Consider the following 18,132-nt stretch of genomic DNA (forward strand, 5'->3'; position numbering starts at 1 on the left):
TTTGGCCCTCTTTTTTTTTCTATATGGCCAAAAATGTACAAAAGATATTCTCCAGAAATAGTGACTTGTATAGAAGACAGTGGGCTTCCCTGGTGGTTCAGACAGTAAAGAATCTTCCTGTAATGCAGGAGACCCAGGTTCAATCCCTGGGTCGGGAAGATCCCCTGGAGAAGGGAATGGCTACCCACTCCAGTATTCTTGTCTGGAGAATCCCATGGACAAAGGAGCCTGGCAGGCTATAGTCCATGGGGTTGCAAAGAATTGGACACAACTGAGTGACTAACACAGACACAGGCAGACAGTAGAAGACAGTAACCCACATGGTTTCATTATTTGGGGAATCCTTGGAACTTGGTTTAGAGCCCATACGAAGGTCTTGGCCTGAGATGACATGTAGAGTGTTCCAGCTTGTGAGTTTTGCCTGGGCTCTGCTTGGGATATTTATTTTAAATTGGTAATGAGAAGGTCATTTCATGGAGGTTTCCCCCTACTTTCGCAAATCAGTGTGGGGATTCATCTGAAGATCCCAGATGCTCATTGAACATCTGCATGGTACAAATTATCCTCCAGGCCTGCAAAGGCAAACCAGCAGGAGAGTGTAGTGCAGAGTTTGGGGGTGAGAGTGACGGGAAGGGGAAGCAGGTGTAAAGCATGCACAAGATTTCTCTGGTGAGAGGTCATGGGGCATCCTGGACAGATAGCAAGATGGAAGCAGAGGCCCAGGGTGAGGACAGACACCATGTAGCTGAGCAGAAAACTGACCACTGTTGGCAGTTCACACTTTATGAAGAAGATCCTTCTCCCCCATGAACTTGCAGGCTCCCAGAGGACAAGGACCCTGCCAGACTTCTTTTGTATCCAGCTCTCTTTTCTCCCTGAGCTTGAGATTTAACATATAGTAGGTCAGGAGAAACCACACTGTTGTCTATAAAAGGCCAGACTGTTTATACTTCAGACACTGGAGAGGTCATATGGCCTGTCTCAACTACTCAACTTGCTGTGGTGGTAAAAGCAACCATAGATGAGATGTCCATGAATGGGTGTGACTGGGTCCCAATAAAACTTTATTTACAAAAGCAATGGCCAATCAGATTTGAACTGTCGCTTGCCAGTCCCTCTGGTAGGTCAATAACAAGTGCTTGTGGAATTGAGTTGAAAGGATGTCATTTAATAACACGTGTCGCTCACTTTTAAGAAACATCAACTACCACCTGACAAAGTTAAAGAGTTATGTTCTATGCAGAAGATTTCCATGGTACTCTTAACATACAATCTGTTATATAAGCATATTCTAAAGAAGGATCATTTATATAAACCTGGAATTCCTGAATCTTTAGTAAGCAAGATGTTGCACAAAGACCATCTCTTTCTGTGACACTGGGCTCAAAAGGGAAAAAAAAAAAAAAAAAAGGACAAAAATCTCTCTCTTCATTTTAATGGTCTAGAGAGGAAGAGTGCCAGGAATCTGGGAGTGAGAACCAAGGGGCTGTGAGGCAGGATTCTTTGGTGTTTTTGTAGTTTTGGGGAGGCAATCAGCAGAGGTTAGTGAGTGGCTCTAACCAGTGTGTTTAACCATGTGGGCTTCTGTTCATTTCTCTAATTTATTTCTTTGTTTTCATGGTAGAATAAACTCCAAATTCCAGGGGTCAACTAGGCGTCTTTCACCAGCCCATGTGTGGCCAAAAAAAAAAAAAAAAAAGCTTGGTGTCATCAATCAATGCCAAATAGTTAATAATGACCAGCCTTCTTGCTAATGGCCCGAGGCAGGGGTCCTCGGGCATCAAAATTTCTAGCAGAAAGATGTGCAGGCAGCTGCGTGGGGAGGATGGAGCATTTCTGCTGGCCACTTTCAAGGGTGTACCCACCCAGGCTCAGCTCTTTAAGAAGGTAGTAATTAGTTTTACTTCCTTCGGTGCACACGGTGAATGCAGCAGAATCTGGCATTTGGAGAGCCCTTAGAGTCTTGACTCACCTCAGGTTTATGTCTATAACTGAGAAATATCAAGATTACAAGGCATTTCAGAGGTTATGTTCAGTTCCCACAGAAAGAAAAGAAACTTTCAAGTGTCAGGGCCCCAGGCAAAAAGAGGCCACTGCAAATAAAAGCTGATGAGGACTCAGCTGGCCCTGAACCACACAGTATCTCTTACAAACTGCAGGTGGTGAGGACAACTGCTCAACAGTCAGCTTCTAGACGGCATTGATGTCTTTCGCATCTTTGTATGTTCCCAGCATGGGGACCTACACACAGGTTTACAGGGACAAATATTTCCAGACCTGTTTGTGGTCATCTGGACAGCGTTTCCCACCTGGGGAGTGGTGGCATGCAGTGAGGCTGGGGATGGAGACCAGGTGTGCTACCATTTTGATCTTTCCAGCCCTTGGGGCAGCTGGGAAATGAGGAGATGTGTTCTCCAGAGTCTGGTGCCCTCTGGTCATGGGGGGACCTCCAGCACCCTAGAGAGTTGTGCAAATAAATTTATTTGCCATGTGTACCTTAATAATCCTAAAGGAAATCAACCCTGAATATTCATTGGAAGGACTGATGCGGAAGCTGAAGCTCCAGTACTTTGGCCACATGATGCAAAGAGCTGACTCATTGGAAAAGACTCTGATGCTGGGAAAGACTGAAGGCAAAAGGAGAAGGGGTGCCAGAGGATGAGATGGATAGATAGCATCACCAACTCAAGGGACATGAATTTGAGCAATCTCTGGGAGATAGTGGAGGTCAGGGAAGCCTGGCATGCTGCAGTTCAGGGGTCATAAAAGTGTTGGACGCGACTTAATGACTGAACGACAAAACCTTAATAAAATAACAGATTGGAAAGAATGAATCTGGTGCACAAATGAGAAAACAGAGACTCAGAAGTCTAGACTCACATCAAGCCAAGCTTTGATTCCAGTTCCAGTTAGCCTTACTCTGTGTCCAATGCCTGCCTACCAGCCCACAGCTGTCACACCAAACTGTTAACAAACAGCTGTTCAAGCCAAACTGTTGGAAGTGAGAAATCGCTTGACTAAAAACTAGTGAAGGAGCAGATGATGTCATTAGCACGGCTTGAAATGTGAGCCAGAAGTTCAAAGCTGAAGTCACCTTACTGCCGATGTATGCAAATCACTCTCATTCTCCCCTAGGCCAGCGTGTTCGTTCCAACCAGGACTCCCTCCCGGCAACTGATATGCTTTACGTCGCAACCCAGGGCACCCACATACAGGCACGTATATAGTCTTACAGATAGCACTTATCCTTACTGTGTTTGATGGACACTGTTCTATTTGATTTTCATCTATTCCATTTAAAAAAACGTTCTGGTCATGACCCTTTAAATTGATTCTGTGACCCACTAAATTGATTTCTCGACCCACTAATGTGTCATGACCAGCAGTTGGAAAAACACTGGCCTGACCCCATTCTAGCTCTGCCTCCCTCCCCAGAGAGGGGAATGTGGAAGGTGGATGTGGAGAAGAGAGAGATAAGAGATTGGGATAAATAAGGACGATGGTGGGAGGAATGTGGAAAATAGGATAAAGGAAAGAATGGGGATGAAATGAGACAAAGGAGAAATGAGTGGGAACTGGAGACATGATGAGAAAAGACTAACTCCGGACTGACTGGCTTCTGTCTATGTAACGATTCTCACTGGGCTTCCCTGGTGGCTCAGTGGTAAAGAATCTGCCTGCAGTACAGAAGACACAGGAGATGCATGTTCAGTCCCAGGACTGGGAAGATCCCCTGGAGGAGGGCATGGCAACCCACTCCAGTATTCTTGCCTGGACAATCCCATGGACAGGAGCCCGGTGGGCTGTGGTCCACGGAGCCACAAAAGGTCGGACACCACTGGAGCAACTAAGCACAAGCACACACAGTGATTCTCAAGCTCCACGGCCATTCTGATCGTTTTGATGCAAGAACTGTCCCCGTCACCTTTCACCGCATAGCCATGGTAATGCTACCTGCTTATCCGAAGATTTTCTCATCTGTCAGCACCACCTCAAATTCCTTATTGTTGCTCCCACAGGGAATTTTCAATCTGCTGTTCAGGGATCCTGGCCCTAGAAAGATCTAGAAGGCGTTGGGCAAATTACTGAGGAATAAAGAAACTGGCCACAAGGGCTCCACCCACATGGATGCACCAACTCACAGAAGACTCTATGCGCTGCTGCTGCTGCTCATGTCAGTCGTGTCAGTCGTGTCCGACTCTGCGACCCCACAGACGGCAGCCCACCAGGCTCCCCCGTCCCTGGGATTCTCCAGGCAAGAACACTGGAGTGGGTTGCCATTTCCTTCTCCAATGCATGAAAGGGAAAAGTGAAAGTGAAGTCGCTCAGTCATGTCTGACTCTTAGCGACCCCACGGACTGCAGCCTACCAGGCTCCTCTGGGTCTAAACACACAAACTCTTGGGTACAAGAGTGAATATCAGAGATTGAGATGAGAGAAATTTGTGAAACAGCTGTAACTTTACACACTCCAATGACCAGTAGGTCTTTAAAGAGTTCTGGTTGTATACCCATAGTAAAAAACAATTTTTGAGCATGCACTTACAAAGCTCATATATTTCTTTACAAAGAATACTTACTAACATCATTGCATTATTACAAAATGAGGAAATAATGAAGTGAGATAAAGATAAAATACCATCTTAATTTTTATTTTCTATTATTAATGAATGATACAAACATTTTACTATCACCATGAAAATTATTATGAATAATGGTGAGACTGATGTGTTGGGATTGCCTTCATTACTTTTGAAAATACTTGTTTAGCACTTCATGATATGGGGTTTTGAGGTCTAGGGTTTATTTCAGTACTTTGCGTTAATGGCTGTCATAACAACAACAGAAAAACACTTCATGTATACACAGAGATGCAAAAAGTACATTGTTGGCTATGCTGACTAAATCAAGATATATATGTTTTTTCAGTTTCATGAACCAGTTATGTGAAGATTCTTGTTGAAATTCAGCTAATAGATTTCCATCTTTTCTGATGTCAATCAACTGTTCTTTTAACTAATAGGAAGATGCTAAATTTTTATATTTTTTAACAAATGGGTCAAAACTCTCAGAAACTCTTTAGAAGGTTTTTAAGCAAGTTGCAGATTCTATTTTCAAGTTTTTAAAGCATTGAGATATGAGTTTTTAAACTCATATTTCCTCATTATCAAATCATATAAAGGTGAAAATATTTCCAAACATCCTTTTTCTCTTCCCATATGGTCTCTCCTTACCCTAAATGCTTTCTGAAAGTAGTTACTTTCTAAATCACTGTTAACACAGTGCCTTTATATTGAGGGGGCAGATGAACTGTTTAAGTTTTCAAAGTTATCAGCAAAGTGGCATAGTTCTGACAGCTGCTTGTCAGAACTGAAAAGGTCAGGAAATGTAGAACATTTTGATTCTTTTAAAAGAAAAAATCTTTACATTTCCATAACCAGAAAACCTCTATGTTGTACAAAATAAATATTCACGCTCACTCTCAGCTCATCGCAAAATACTGTCGATTCTATTTAAAGGATTTTTTTTTAAACAATATTGACAGTATCGGTTGCATGTACAAAGTTTCTGTCATATATGTGAAACTGAATCAGTCAGTAAGACTGCCAGTGTCTACCACTGAGAGAAGTAAGCCCCTCCACATACCTCCATGCCTTCTAGACACATAAACGGCTGATGTGTAGACCAAGGCAGGAAAATGGTGCACAGTATTCACTGTATATTAAAAGAGCAAAGCTTAATTTCCTACTTTAAATAGAAAAATAAATAGGTGCTCTAATCATTTCTTCCCTTGCACCATCTGACCATTCTAAGCACCATTTAGCATCAAAGTATATTTTAAGACCACTACAATAAAGGAAAAAAAAAAGTGTACCACATATTGAGAGTTTGGTCTTTGGTGTTCTGGAGCAAGCATTAGTTGCTCAGTTGTGCCCAATTCTGTGATCCTATGGACTGTAGTCCGCCAGGCTCCTCTGTCCATGGAATTCTCCTGGCGAGAATACCGGAGTGGGTTGCCATTCCCTTCTCCAGGGAATCTTCCTGACCCAGGGATTGAACCCTGGTCTCTTGCATTGCAAGCAGATTCTTCACCATCTGAGCCACCAGGGAAGCCCCCATACTTAAATGAATTGTCTCTTCTAAATTATTGTGAATTGAGGAATAGCAGGTTATCAGCATTATTGAATTATTGAAGACAGACTAATAAAGATCTGAGAACAATGGCTCCTACATTAGGAACCATCTGAAAAGATGCAAAGTGGTATAATCTATGAATCTCAGGTGAGAACAGTATACATATGAATGGTGACAGTAGGCAAGAGGCAGAACGTTAATAATTTTAATAAAATTGGTGACTTTCAGAGAACAATGAATTAAGGATTAAGGCTGCGGCTAAGTTCGGAGTTGAAGAGGGCAGAAGGAACCTAGGATGGAGGAGAGATGGTCCTGGGAGTCCTTATGAGCAGAGAGAGTCCAGGGGGCAGTGGGGAGCAGTGAACTGGAAGGAGAGAATCTTAGCCCCAAAGTCTAGCTGTGATTTTAAGGCTCAGATCAAAAGAACTCTCCTTTTCCAAACTCAGAAAAGTGAAGACCAAGAATCCAGTCCGTGCCTGGGAATGAAACAGTGCAGAAGATGAGACCAGTGCCAGGCCTAGAGCCAGGCAAACAGCTTGAGTGAAACCTGGAAAAGCTGGGAAAAGATAAAAATGAAGTCTTTCCCAGTAAAAGTTCCAGCCTGAGTGCTCGTGGTAAAGTGAATTTTGTGGTCAAAGGAGTCTGGGAGACACGACGTCCTAAATTTGCCAGCGCTCCCCTAGCTTGGAGATTTAGCACACTGATGCTCTAAGAAATGCTACAGTCAAGATATCTGCTTACTCATTGCTGTTTAGTTATTAAGTCATGTCCAACTCTTTTTGATGTCATGGGTTGTATAGCCCACCAGGCTTCTCTGTCCATGGGATTTCCCAGGCAAGAATACTCCAAATGCATTAGACCAAAGAAGGCTTGTTTTTATTTTTTAATATCCTGTAAAACTTTGGCTGAGGATGAAATTTGGGGAACCCTGGACCAGCTGATGTGTAAAGTGGCACCGAGGCAGGGACATGGGGGAGAACCTGTGTGTGTGTCACACTTCACATGTGTACTGCTAGTCTCCTGAGACTCCCTTGTCTTAACGAGAGTGAGTGTTTATTGCCAAGTCATGTGGACTAAAGGGGGCTGCAGGGAAGTAGGATTTCCCTTGAGGGGTCTCTCCTCCTACCCTGAGGGACCCACAGATGTGAGTGGTGACCCCCTTCCAAGGTGAGATCTCAAGGGAGCGAGCTGTGCACGAATGGGCCACTAGTGCAGCCTCAGTGCCTTGGACTCAGGCTAGGAGCCAGAGCTGACGTGGGAAGTGTGGCCCCTGGACGCTGCCTTGGTCTTCTCTCTGCCATTTTAGGCACCAAAAAATGGGCCTCACAGGTCTTGGAGAAGACAAGAATGAGTGTATGAATGAGGGAAGTAAAAATATTATAGGTGGAACTTATTTCAATAAAATATAGGCACGCTTCTAATAATAAAGATGAAAGCTAAGAGTTGTTGAGCCCTAGTTAAGTGCCAGGCCCTGTACAAAGAGTTATATATATTATCTAATTTATTCATTGTAACCACTCAGTCAGTGGGCACTAGCCCATCCCTGTGTTACTGCTGAGAAAAATGAAATGCCCAGAGGTTAAATAATTTGCTCAAAGTAATATAGGTAGAACGTGGCAGAGCCAAGACCAGAAATCAGGACTGGTGGTTCTGCCTCATGCTGTGGACACCCTCAAGTTACCCAGAAGGTACTAGAATGCCTTCCACACCAGCACTGAACCCTGTCTGAGGACGAAATACCTATTTCTCTACTCCATTGTTTTACACAACTTTCTTTAAATATCCAGACAGTCTCTTCCTCAACCATCATACATTCCCATGAAACGACTGCATCGTCTCTGAGTCAGTTTCAAATTCATGTCTCCATTGTCTCCATGTAATACTTGAAAGGCAATTACAAGACAGATCAGATATAATTCTACTATTTGTAATTTCTACTTTTATACCTATGTTGTGTTTAGCAAAGTCATGTGACACCACTAATGCCAACTAGTCCTCTCGAACAATGGCACAAATTAACACACGTCTATTTACTTTCGAAAACTTCTCATCAATATTCAAACTGAGCACACAACTCACTTAAGGATCTAGTATTTCTCTTTTTCTGCAGAACTTCAAGCACAACTCAGATCAGTTCTCACTGCACTTAACCACTTCCATTCAGACACCATCCATGAAGGAAGGGGAGAGGGGTGGGATTGTGGGAGATGGTTTCTGTCTGCACCCACCCTGGGTTAGGGGATGGGGTACCTGTGGAGTTGAGGCTTTCTTGGGACACATACCCTGAGCTCTGTCTGTAGATCAGAGTCCTTGCAATACCCACCTAAGCTGCAAGGAGAGTGTGCCCTTCGGGCTAATATCCACCTTCTCCAGGACCCCAAATGCACAGGGCTTCCGAGGTGGTGCTAGTGGTAAAGAACTCACCTGCCAATGCAGGAGACATAAGAGGTGCAGGTTTGATCCCTGTGTCAGGAAGATCCCCTGGAGGAGGGCATGGCAACCCACTCCAGTGATTTTGCCTGGAGAATCCCATGGACAGAGGAGCCTGGTGGGCTACAGTCCACGGGGTCACAAAGAGCTGGATATGACTGAAGCGACTTAGCACAAACGCTGTGGTTCTAGGGCAACCCCAGCAGTTGGACCCCTTTCTTTTCAGCACCCTGTAGGCTGGAGTTTGTACTCATCTCACTCCCACAGAGCTTCCAGAACATCTTTGGCTCTGCTTTTCTCTATTCTGCACAGTGCCTGGCCCTGCACTGTGCATACAGTAGGCACTCAATAAACACACATGGGGAGATACCTGAAAGGTGGCAGAGATGCAGCCCCTGGCCCTGTCTGCCCATACTGTGGAGTCTCCGCACGTGCTGCTGAGTGGGATGTTACAGGTCGTTGCCTTTACGACAGCACTTCAAGTGCCCTGAAATAACGAAGACCCTGGTACCGAGCGGAGAGAGGATCTGATTGTCAGACCAAGTGCTGCAGACAGATGCTGAGTGGAGTTCAGGATCAGAGGGCTGCCGGGCGTTCGCCTAATCACCTGGCCCTCAGGTTTCCTGTCTTTCCTCCCACTCCGCCCCCTCTCTGCCCACCCCTGCCCTCCCTTTAGTACTAGCTCTTCTTTAGTTTGGGGCACAGAGAAGGAGAACAAACCATTTTCCTGTCTGCTCTACAGGTCCTGACAGGTGAGGAGCCAGAAGCTATTCAGATGTCCAGTCTGTGATGATGTCAAGTTCTGTGGGGCTGGACTCAAACTAAATGCCTTCCCTGGGCTTCCCAGGTGGCGCTAGTGGTAAAGAACCTGCCTGCCAGTGCAGGAGACATAAGAAGTAAGGGTTCAATCCCTGGGTCGGGAAGATCCCCTGGAGGAGAAAATGGCCACCCACTCCAGTATTCTTACCTGGAGAATCCCATGGACAGAGAAGCCTGGCAGGCCACAGTCCATGGGGCCACAAAGAGTCATATACAGCTGAAGTGACTTGGCATGCATGTACAAGCAGAAGCAGCTATGAAGATAACCCCGCCAAGACCCCTCTGCAGGGATGCAGCTGTCTGATTGGGATGGGAGACCCCAGGCCCCCAGGCCTCAGTCTCCTGGTGCTAACAGATGTGAAGAGGGGGTGCTCAGGCTTTTCTGGGGGATTCTAAAAGGTATTGGGGGGTGCCCGGAGATTGTAGGGGGGCTGGTGGCTGAAGGTGAACTAGCTTTTAGCCACCAAAGGTTAAGTGGTTTGTCTGGGTGTTCCTAAGAGTATTAGTAATAATAGTAATAACAATAGTGATATCGCCCACGCCCGACACTTTACGTGTATTACCTTTAGTCCTGAAAGCTGGTTATTATCATTTGTGCTTTCTGCATGAAGACACTGAAGCACAAACTCTGCTTGAGTGACTTGCTCCGGGGAGCAGAGCAGATGAGCTCTGAGGGTCAGGGTGAAGCCCCATCTACACGGCCTATTCCTTATCGTCCCAGCGTCTCTATCTTGCACACATTTCTGCTTGCCAGTCACCCCCATGATCGTCTAACAGATGCCAGGCCACCGTCATTCTTTTCCTCTCACGGAGGCTGCTGAATTCGACCCTATTCAGATGTTAGAGGGTTTTACACTTTCTATGAGTGTCCCCCTCAGATGCAAGTCTGTTGGAAAAGGAGTGTGGGGTTAGGGTGCTTTGCTGCCCACTCCCCTTATGGGGTGTCCTGGCTGTATCTAGAACTCTGTGTACCCCCAGGATGTTCTAGAATAGAAAGGGGCTCTTGTCCCAGTGTGCACTGGACTGGGAGAATAAACCAAGGGCCCTTCTTCACGTGGCGGTGGGGGGGTTCTGAGTTCTTTTATTTTTATTTGTTTATTTATTTGGCTGCCCCAGGTCTTAGCTGCAGCATGCAACATCTTTAGTTATGGCATGTGGGATCTAGTTCGAACCCAAGGCTCTTGCATTGGGAGAGCAAAGTCTTAGTCACTGGACCGCCAGAGAAGTCCTGGTTCTGAGTTCTCATCATCACCCGCAGCGTCCCAATCACCTCACCCCACCCCAGCAAGCCTTTTCAATTTCAAAAGCTTGTTATGGTGGCCAAGGATTGGGATACAGAACTGTCCTGCTGGGAAGACTAGGAGATGAAGAGGACTCTCGCCCCCTTCAAGAGCTCCACGGTCCTCGTTGGAAGGGGGGTCTGGAGCAGACCTTGCAGTAGGAGCTGAGCTGCGTTCTAACTTGGCTCCTCTGCCAACCTGCTGTGTGACTCTAAATAAGCCATTTACCTCTCTGGGCTTCAGTCTGCTCATGACACAGAAGCAAAGGCAGCAGGAGAGAGCTGGGCCTGAGAAGCCTTGAGGCCTTATGGCCCAATGGAGAATTCAGCTACCAGCACCGGAGTGTCGAACCTGGAACAGGAAGTCATCTCCCCTGCTCAGGTCCCTCCCAGGGAGTGGTTCTGCCATGTTTTCAAAATTAATGAATCAATTGATTTGGGGCTGATTTTGGGTTTTCATTGGTGTGCGCAAGCTTTCTCTAGTTGCTGTGAGCTGGGGCTACTCTCCAGTTGCAGTGCATGGGCTTGTCATTGCAATGGCTTCTCTTATGGCTGAACATGGGTCCTAGGGTAGGTGGGCTTCAGTAGCTGTGGTGCACAGGCTTAGTTTTCCCATGGCATGTGGGATCTTCCTGGACCAAGGATTGAACCCGTATCTTCTGCATTAGCAGGAGAACTCTTAACCACAGGACCACCAGGGAAGTCCAGGTTCTGCCTTTATTAGAAGGAAGGGAGAAGTGAAACATCTCAGTCATGCTGCCCAGGATCCTTTGGGAACAGCTCCAAACAAGTGGGAAGGCTTCCACCTGAGTGAAACTGGGGGAAACAGGGCAACAGCTCTTCTCTTTTTGCGAATGCCCGAGGTGGCTCACGGGCAGTCGCTTGCTCTCAGGCCTGCACTTCAAGCTCCTTCTCCCAGGAGCTATTGGCAACAGCCCTGCCTGGGTGCTGGGAGCAAATGTCAGCCATCCAAATGCAAACTGGAGCAGACAGCTCGGCCCTGCGGGACGGGAGGAATGACCTGTGCCTGGGGACCCAGCACCAGGGAGGGAAATCATTCTTACAGGAGCCATCACCCTGGACCCCAGGACTGCACTTGTAAGAGACCAAGGTCCATGGACCTCTGAGCTTGTCAGACTTCATGTTGGCTAGTCTCAGAACATCCCGGGAGGCAGGTGGGGGCAGGGAGGGAAACTGAGGCACAGAGGGGCAATAATGGTGTCCTTATCGCACAGAGGGTCCTTGGCAGGAGCACAACCCAGAGAGGGTGCAAGTCCCAAGGGGCGTGAGCCTTGAACCCCAGTATCACTTTCCCCTGAACTGAGCTTCCTTTTGAAACTCACAACATGGTACAAATCATTTACAAAGCATCCTTTCCCCAAAGCCCTCTCTCCCACCAGGCGTTCTTCACCATCTCTCCATTTCACAATCTCAGGCAAAGAGCTTGAACAGAAATACAGAAAACACAGAAGGGGACAGGGGTCCTCCACAGGCCCCTTCACTTTGATGTCTTTGCTCTCTGGGAAGCCTTCTCTGAACACTGTGCTTTTTAAATTTCAAGACTTTCACCCTGACCAGTCCTCCCGAATTCCCTTATCCTGCTCCATGGCATGTATTACCTGATAATCTACTATAGGACTTTTTAGCAGGTTGATTCTTCTTGACTGTTTCCTCTTGCTGAAACCAGAATTTCCTAAAGTCAAGGATATTTATGCTTCTTCACTTTTGAATCCCCAGTGCTTGAGCTCGTGTTCAGCACGTAGTAGTTGCCTAGTTGAGTGAATCTGTTGAGTGAACGAATGAATCAGGCCTGGGTGATTCATCACAAAGCAAGACGGCCTTCGCTGCTTCCCTACCGGATTATGATGGAGCCAAATGGACCAGATTATGGTGGACCCCTGCCTAGCCCTGCTTTCCTAGGTAACTCTGACCACAGGTGGACCCACCTCCTCAGCTCCTGCAGGCATCCGTATCCTGGCCCATATCCTAGTACAGCTAGGACTAGAGTGCCAGTGGCTTATGAGAGGGACAGGCTGTGATGTCCCCAGGCACCTGAAGCTGACCCACTGTCAACAGGAGTCAGTAAAACAAAGAGCTCCGTGAGAGACAGCTTGGCCCAAACACAATTGAAAGTGTATCTCATGAGCAGAAACATGTGTTCAAGGCCCCCGGCTCTCAGGCAGGGGAGAGATGGAGTGTGGCTGGCAGGGATGCTGAAATTTACTGAGAAATCTGCCACTTGCTCTGAGGCTATCAAGGAAGACACTTTCCTGGTGGGGATAATAGCTGCTTCTCCTCCCCGTAGGGGGTCGCTCCAGGGTACCTGAGGACAGCCACCAGCTCTGCCACCTCGTCTCTTCGTGCGTCTGCCTCACTGACACTTGTTCTCACTTCCCTCCCCATCAGTTTGGCAGGTTTTTATCGCACTGGTTTCGGTGTATATAGATGTTCCCTGGGGAGTGCAGCAGTTGCAGTACACATACCATATACAGTCACGCAGACTGATGGAGAGACACAGAGTCAGACACAGGGGAAGGTGTGTGTATGCACACACACACACACCCTAGGGAGATACCCAGAGTCATGCAGAAGAAAGGAAAGGGACAGACGCATAATATAGCCCAGCAGGAGACAGGCAGACCTTGACAAAATGACGCTGATACCTAGCAGGGCGCACTCAGCCACTCCCAGAAAGTACACATGGAAGGCAGCCCTTGCTGGACAAGAAACAAAGCGGAACTCAGCTATCCATAACAACAGAAACAGTATCCGGCTATGGAATTATTCAGCTTGCAAATAACTGTAATAGTAGCTCCATTACTCTCTTCACTTGGGAAATTCCAAAGATTGTGGTAATTCTGTACCATAAATAGGGTGGAGACCAAGTATATTTTTCTTATTTTAAAACACAGTATCACAATTAGGAATATTATGTATGACTAGCACATGAGAGGAGAAGGCAATGGCACCCCTCACTCCAGTACTTTTGCCTAGAAAATCCCATGGACGGAGGAGCCTGGTAGGCTGCAGTCCAAGGGGTTGCGAGGAGTCGGGCATGACTGAGCGACTTGACTTTCACTTTTCACTTTCATGCGTTGGAGAAGGAAATGGCAACCCACTCCAGTGTTCTTGCCTGGAGAATCCCAGGGATGGGGAAGCCTGGTGGGCTGCCGTCTATGGGGTCACACAGAGTCGGACACGACTGAAGCGACTTAGCAGCAGCAGCACATGAGATGTATGATATTATTACTTAAGAGATAAAGTAGGCTATTTAAGTTTAACCAGCAAGTTTATATAAGAGAAAACACAAAGAAAAAAATAGTTCAAAACAGGGCAAAAGTCATGGCAGTAATAAATGGGACTGAAGTTTGCTGGTGGCGGGGGGGGGTGTTTCCTTTATCCAAAGTGTAGTCTTTTCATTAATTACCTAAGTTCAAACTTAGGAATTAAATAAGCAATAAATCATTTGTATCAGTCCTTCTCTTTTCTAACTCTGGCTCAGTGAAGACACTGGGGGTTCATTCATTCATTCATCAGAATAAAGGGTTTAAAGTTGAGGTTTAGACGGATGAAAAAGACAAAGAACTGTCCTCCATCTGCTGACAGTCTAGTAGGAGGGAAAAATCAAAGTCATCATTTTGAGCTGTTACTTCTATGCCTGTTTTCTGGATGTTCTTTTTTTTTTTATCATAAATGGATATTGAATTTTGTCCAAAACTTTCTCTGCATCTATTGAGATGACCATATGGCTTTAGCTTTCAATTCGTTAAAGTAATTATCCTTCAATTAAAAATAGATAAATAAGAAAGTCATCACGACTCAGTCGGAGAAGAGCTACCATAGAGGTGTAAACCCCGGGTCAGGAACAACTCAGTGGAGAATGTGGCAAAAGAGCTAAGCTTTAAGGGACAATAGAATATTAGCCAGATGAGAAACTGAAGCACATTTTAGGAGAGCCGACATCAGTGTCATCAGCCCATACCCTGAGCCTGTAGTCCTGGCCTGCAAAGTGTTCCAATCCTTCATGACTCACTCACTTGATGCTCTGGGGCCTGCTATATCTCCAGCTACATGTATTTACCAGGCTGCCCTGTCCCATCAGAGCCGCAGGTTGTGGGTTCTTTTTTAATTTTATTTTATTTTTAAACTTTACATAATTGTATTAGTTTTGCCAAATATCAAAATGAATCCATCACAGGTATACATGTGCTCCCCATCCTGAACCCTCCTCCCTCCTCCCTCCCCATACGATCCCTCTGGGTCGTCCCAGTGCACTAGCCCCAAGCATCCAGTATTGTGCATTGAACCTGGACTGCCATCTCGTTTCATACATGATATTTTACACGTTTCAATGCCATTCTCCCAAATCTTCCCACCCTCTCCCTCTCCTGATGTATGGAACAGTCTTATGGACTCTGTGGGAAGTTGTGGGTTCTTGATTTGCTCTCCACTAGGACTGGATCCCTGCTCAGAGGCCTGACTTGACCTTGACCTGTGCTCCACCCTTCATAGATAACCCAGAACCTTGATGCCCAACTCCACACGCAGCCAGTTCCACACACTCCTGGTGCAATGTCATAAGAATAAGAGCCTTTACTTATCGAGTCCTTACTCTGCCAGGCTTGATTCATGCTGATTACATGCATTACATCATTTGCTCCATGGAACCACACTACTGGATTTTATCATTACCTCCATGAGCCAGCTGAGAACAAGGAAGCTTACAAAGCTTAACAGCTCCTGAGATCAGAGTTAGCAAATGGCAGGACCACAGTTGATGATCAGATACCCTGAAAACAAGGCCTGGTTATTCACCTGTCTTGCTACCTTACCACTCCCCACTGAGAATCTGTAACTCCAGTGGATTGTTGGCCCAGATATCAGGGCTTTGGAGCTATGATTTGGGTGGCAGCCACCCCTTCTCCATGAAAAGCAGCGCCATGATGGATGAAGGCCTTGACTCCATCTACTCCTGCCTTCTTCCCAAAGTGCCCATAATCCAGCGCTCCCAGCAGGCCTTTCGGGTCAAGCCTGAATGGGTGCTGACCACTAACTGTGCCCTGAGGGAAGCAGGACAGCTGAGGTCAAGAAACTTAAATCCCAAGGCACCTATCAGAGGGGGCTCCACACAGCTTTTGTATTTTCTTCTTTGGAAGTCTTTAAGTCTCAGGTTCAGAAACCTTGGCTTTCAGGTCATGTAAGAAATCCTGAAGCATTCAACACCTGTAGAGGTCTTGGGTCTTCTCTGAAGAATTCATTCCACAGAGGAAAGCTACTTCCTCTCAGCATCCAGGGCCTTGGAGGTATGCAGGGAGGGAGAGTGTAGGCCCCACCAGAAGGGAATAAGGAATGAAAGCAAAGGAGCAGCTTCATAGGGGTCCTGACTCCTGGGATAAAAGGCTCCCCGCTCAGCCCCACCTCAGGCCATTCCCCGGCCATGGCAGCCTCAACCAGGACACCACAATGAGTCCCACTGTGGCTGAATAGGGGGGTCTCACACCCCGGGAAGATGTCATCGAGCTCTGGGGGAGGCTGGAGCTGCTGTGGGCTCCCAAGGCATAATGCACAAGCCCTGTGGGTGGCATAATGTGGTATTTATCTCCCCCACTCTGCAGAGAGGGAACAATCTAGACTCTGTCAGCAAGGTCCTCTGGGGAGTCCAGGCCTCGCTAATGAAGATGAATAAGACGAGGAATCTGCCTTGGCTGCTCGGAGCTAATGTATACATATTCATGGGCTGGGAGGACAGCTCCCAGGATGACCCATCCTCCAGAGAGGCAATGGAGGTAGGGCAGTGCAAAGCCACACTTGGGATGGGGCATTTCTTGCAGGGTGGAACACTCTGTGAATTAGGGTACCACAGGACATACTCTTAAGTGGACCAGATTTCCAAAGGAAAATTGATTCCTCTGCCTGCTGCAAACTTATGAGCCCTGATCTACACTCAGGGACCCCTGAAGAACTGAGTTCTCAGCTGAGTTCCAGAAGTAACTCCAGCTTTGCCATTTCCTACTCCACCTCAGCTAATAGCCATCCCCACACCGTATTTGTTCTGCCTGGCATGGCCGCATGGAATTTGCTGGAGGTTTCATGTTAGAGTTCTTGCTGCTGTTGTTCAATCACCCAGTCATGTGTGACTCTTTGCGACCCCACAGACTGCAGCATGCCAGGCCTCCCTGTCCCTCACCATCTCCCAGAGTTTGCCCAAGTTCATGTCTGTTGCATTGGTGATGCCACGCATCTTATCACACAAAGGCTCAGGACACATGCCACAGCATCTCGTTTCACACACCTGGACCTTTTCAGAATCTCCATCCATCTGACTCTTTCATGATCTGCCCACAACTATTTTTGGGGGGTGACAAATCCTTGCCCACCATAGAACTCCAGGGTCCGTGACAGTGACTTTGGCAGCAGATTATACAGTGTGTAGGAAAACCTAGACCAGAAACTTGAGCATCCGTACCGTGTTTCTTCAAAAGAGGGCAAGTGTTGGCCCTGCGCCTATACACACCATCACTCTGAACTCAGTAGATTTGTCTCTGACTCACGGATATTTTGATATTTGAACCATTTCATTCCCTGTTTGGGTGCACTCAGCCTCCATCCCCAGGCAGCAGAACAGAAAGGATACACACTGAGCCCAATAAATCAAACCCCCTCTCTGCAGCCAGCCTCCTGTAGGTTTCCACGGAGCCACAGGCTAGTCTTTAGCGGCAAGATGAATGTCTGGCAAAGCGCAGAGAGCCTTACCTGCCTTTCTGACATGATGTAGAGCTGCTCGCGGTCCTTGGAGAAGGCCATGTCCCGGAGCACGGGGCCGGGCTCCACCACCTGCACCGTCTCATACTGCAGGGCGTTGCCCCTGGGCCCGTCTACCCGGATCTGTGGAGGAGAGGAAGAAGAGAGTTCAGATGTGAGTTCAGATCCTGAGCCGCCCTATGTCCAGCCTCAGCCGGAGCTTCCCTCCCCACGGGCAAGGGACGGGCGGTGAGCCCAGTGAAGGGAAGTGAAAGTCGCTCAGTTGTGTCCGACTCTTTGTGATCCCATGGACTCGTCCAGTGGAATTCTCCAGACCAGAATACTGGACTGGGTAGCTTTTCCCTTCTCCAGGGGCTCTTCCCAACCCAGGGATCAAACCCAGGTCTCCCGCATTGCAGGCGGAGTCTTTACCAACTGAACTATCAGGAAAGACAAAAGAGCGGCGCATGCCCAGCAGGAGCCTCTCGTGGGGAATGGCCGAGACGCGGTGGAGAGAGTGGGGGGCAGGGGGAGGCGAAATCAGGCTGCACTCGGAACCTGATGTTCTTCTCTCTGGCTCACTATGCCTAGGTCACAACTTTGACGCCTTGCTTGTGTATCTTTGGACAAGAGGCTGGGGCTGATATGGGGGAAGAGGAATCTGGGGATGAGGCAAATGGGAAAACTGATGCTGCTTCAGATCACAGCATCATCCTACAACAGAAAGGC

General features: G+C 47.2%; 1 protein-coding gene across 1 annotated transcript in view; it reads right to left on the bottom strand.

The window, feature by feature from the left end:
- Nucleotides 1–18,132, bottom strand: part of PLXNA4 (plexin A4) — a 482,931-nt gene that overhangs the window by 152,704 nt on the left and 312,095 nt on the right. Inside the window, exon 4 of the mRNA XM_061414733.1 lies at nt 17,416–17,547. Coding sequence (XP_061270717.1) covers nt 17,416–17,547 — 132 coding nt within the window. The remainder of the gene's footprint in view (nt 1–17,415; nt 17,548–18,132) is intronic.

Source organism: Bos javanicus, chromosome 4, assembly GCF_032452875.1.
Source record: "Bos javanicus breed banteng chromosome 4, ARS-OSU_banteng_1.0, whole genome shotgun sequence".
NCBI lineage: Eukaryota > Metazoa > Chordata > Mammalia > Artiodactyla > Bovidae > Bos > Bos javanicus.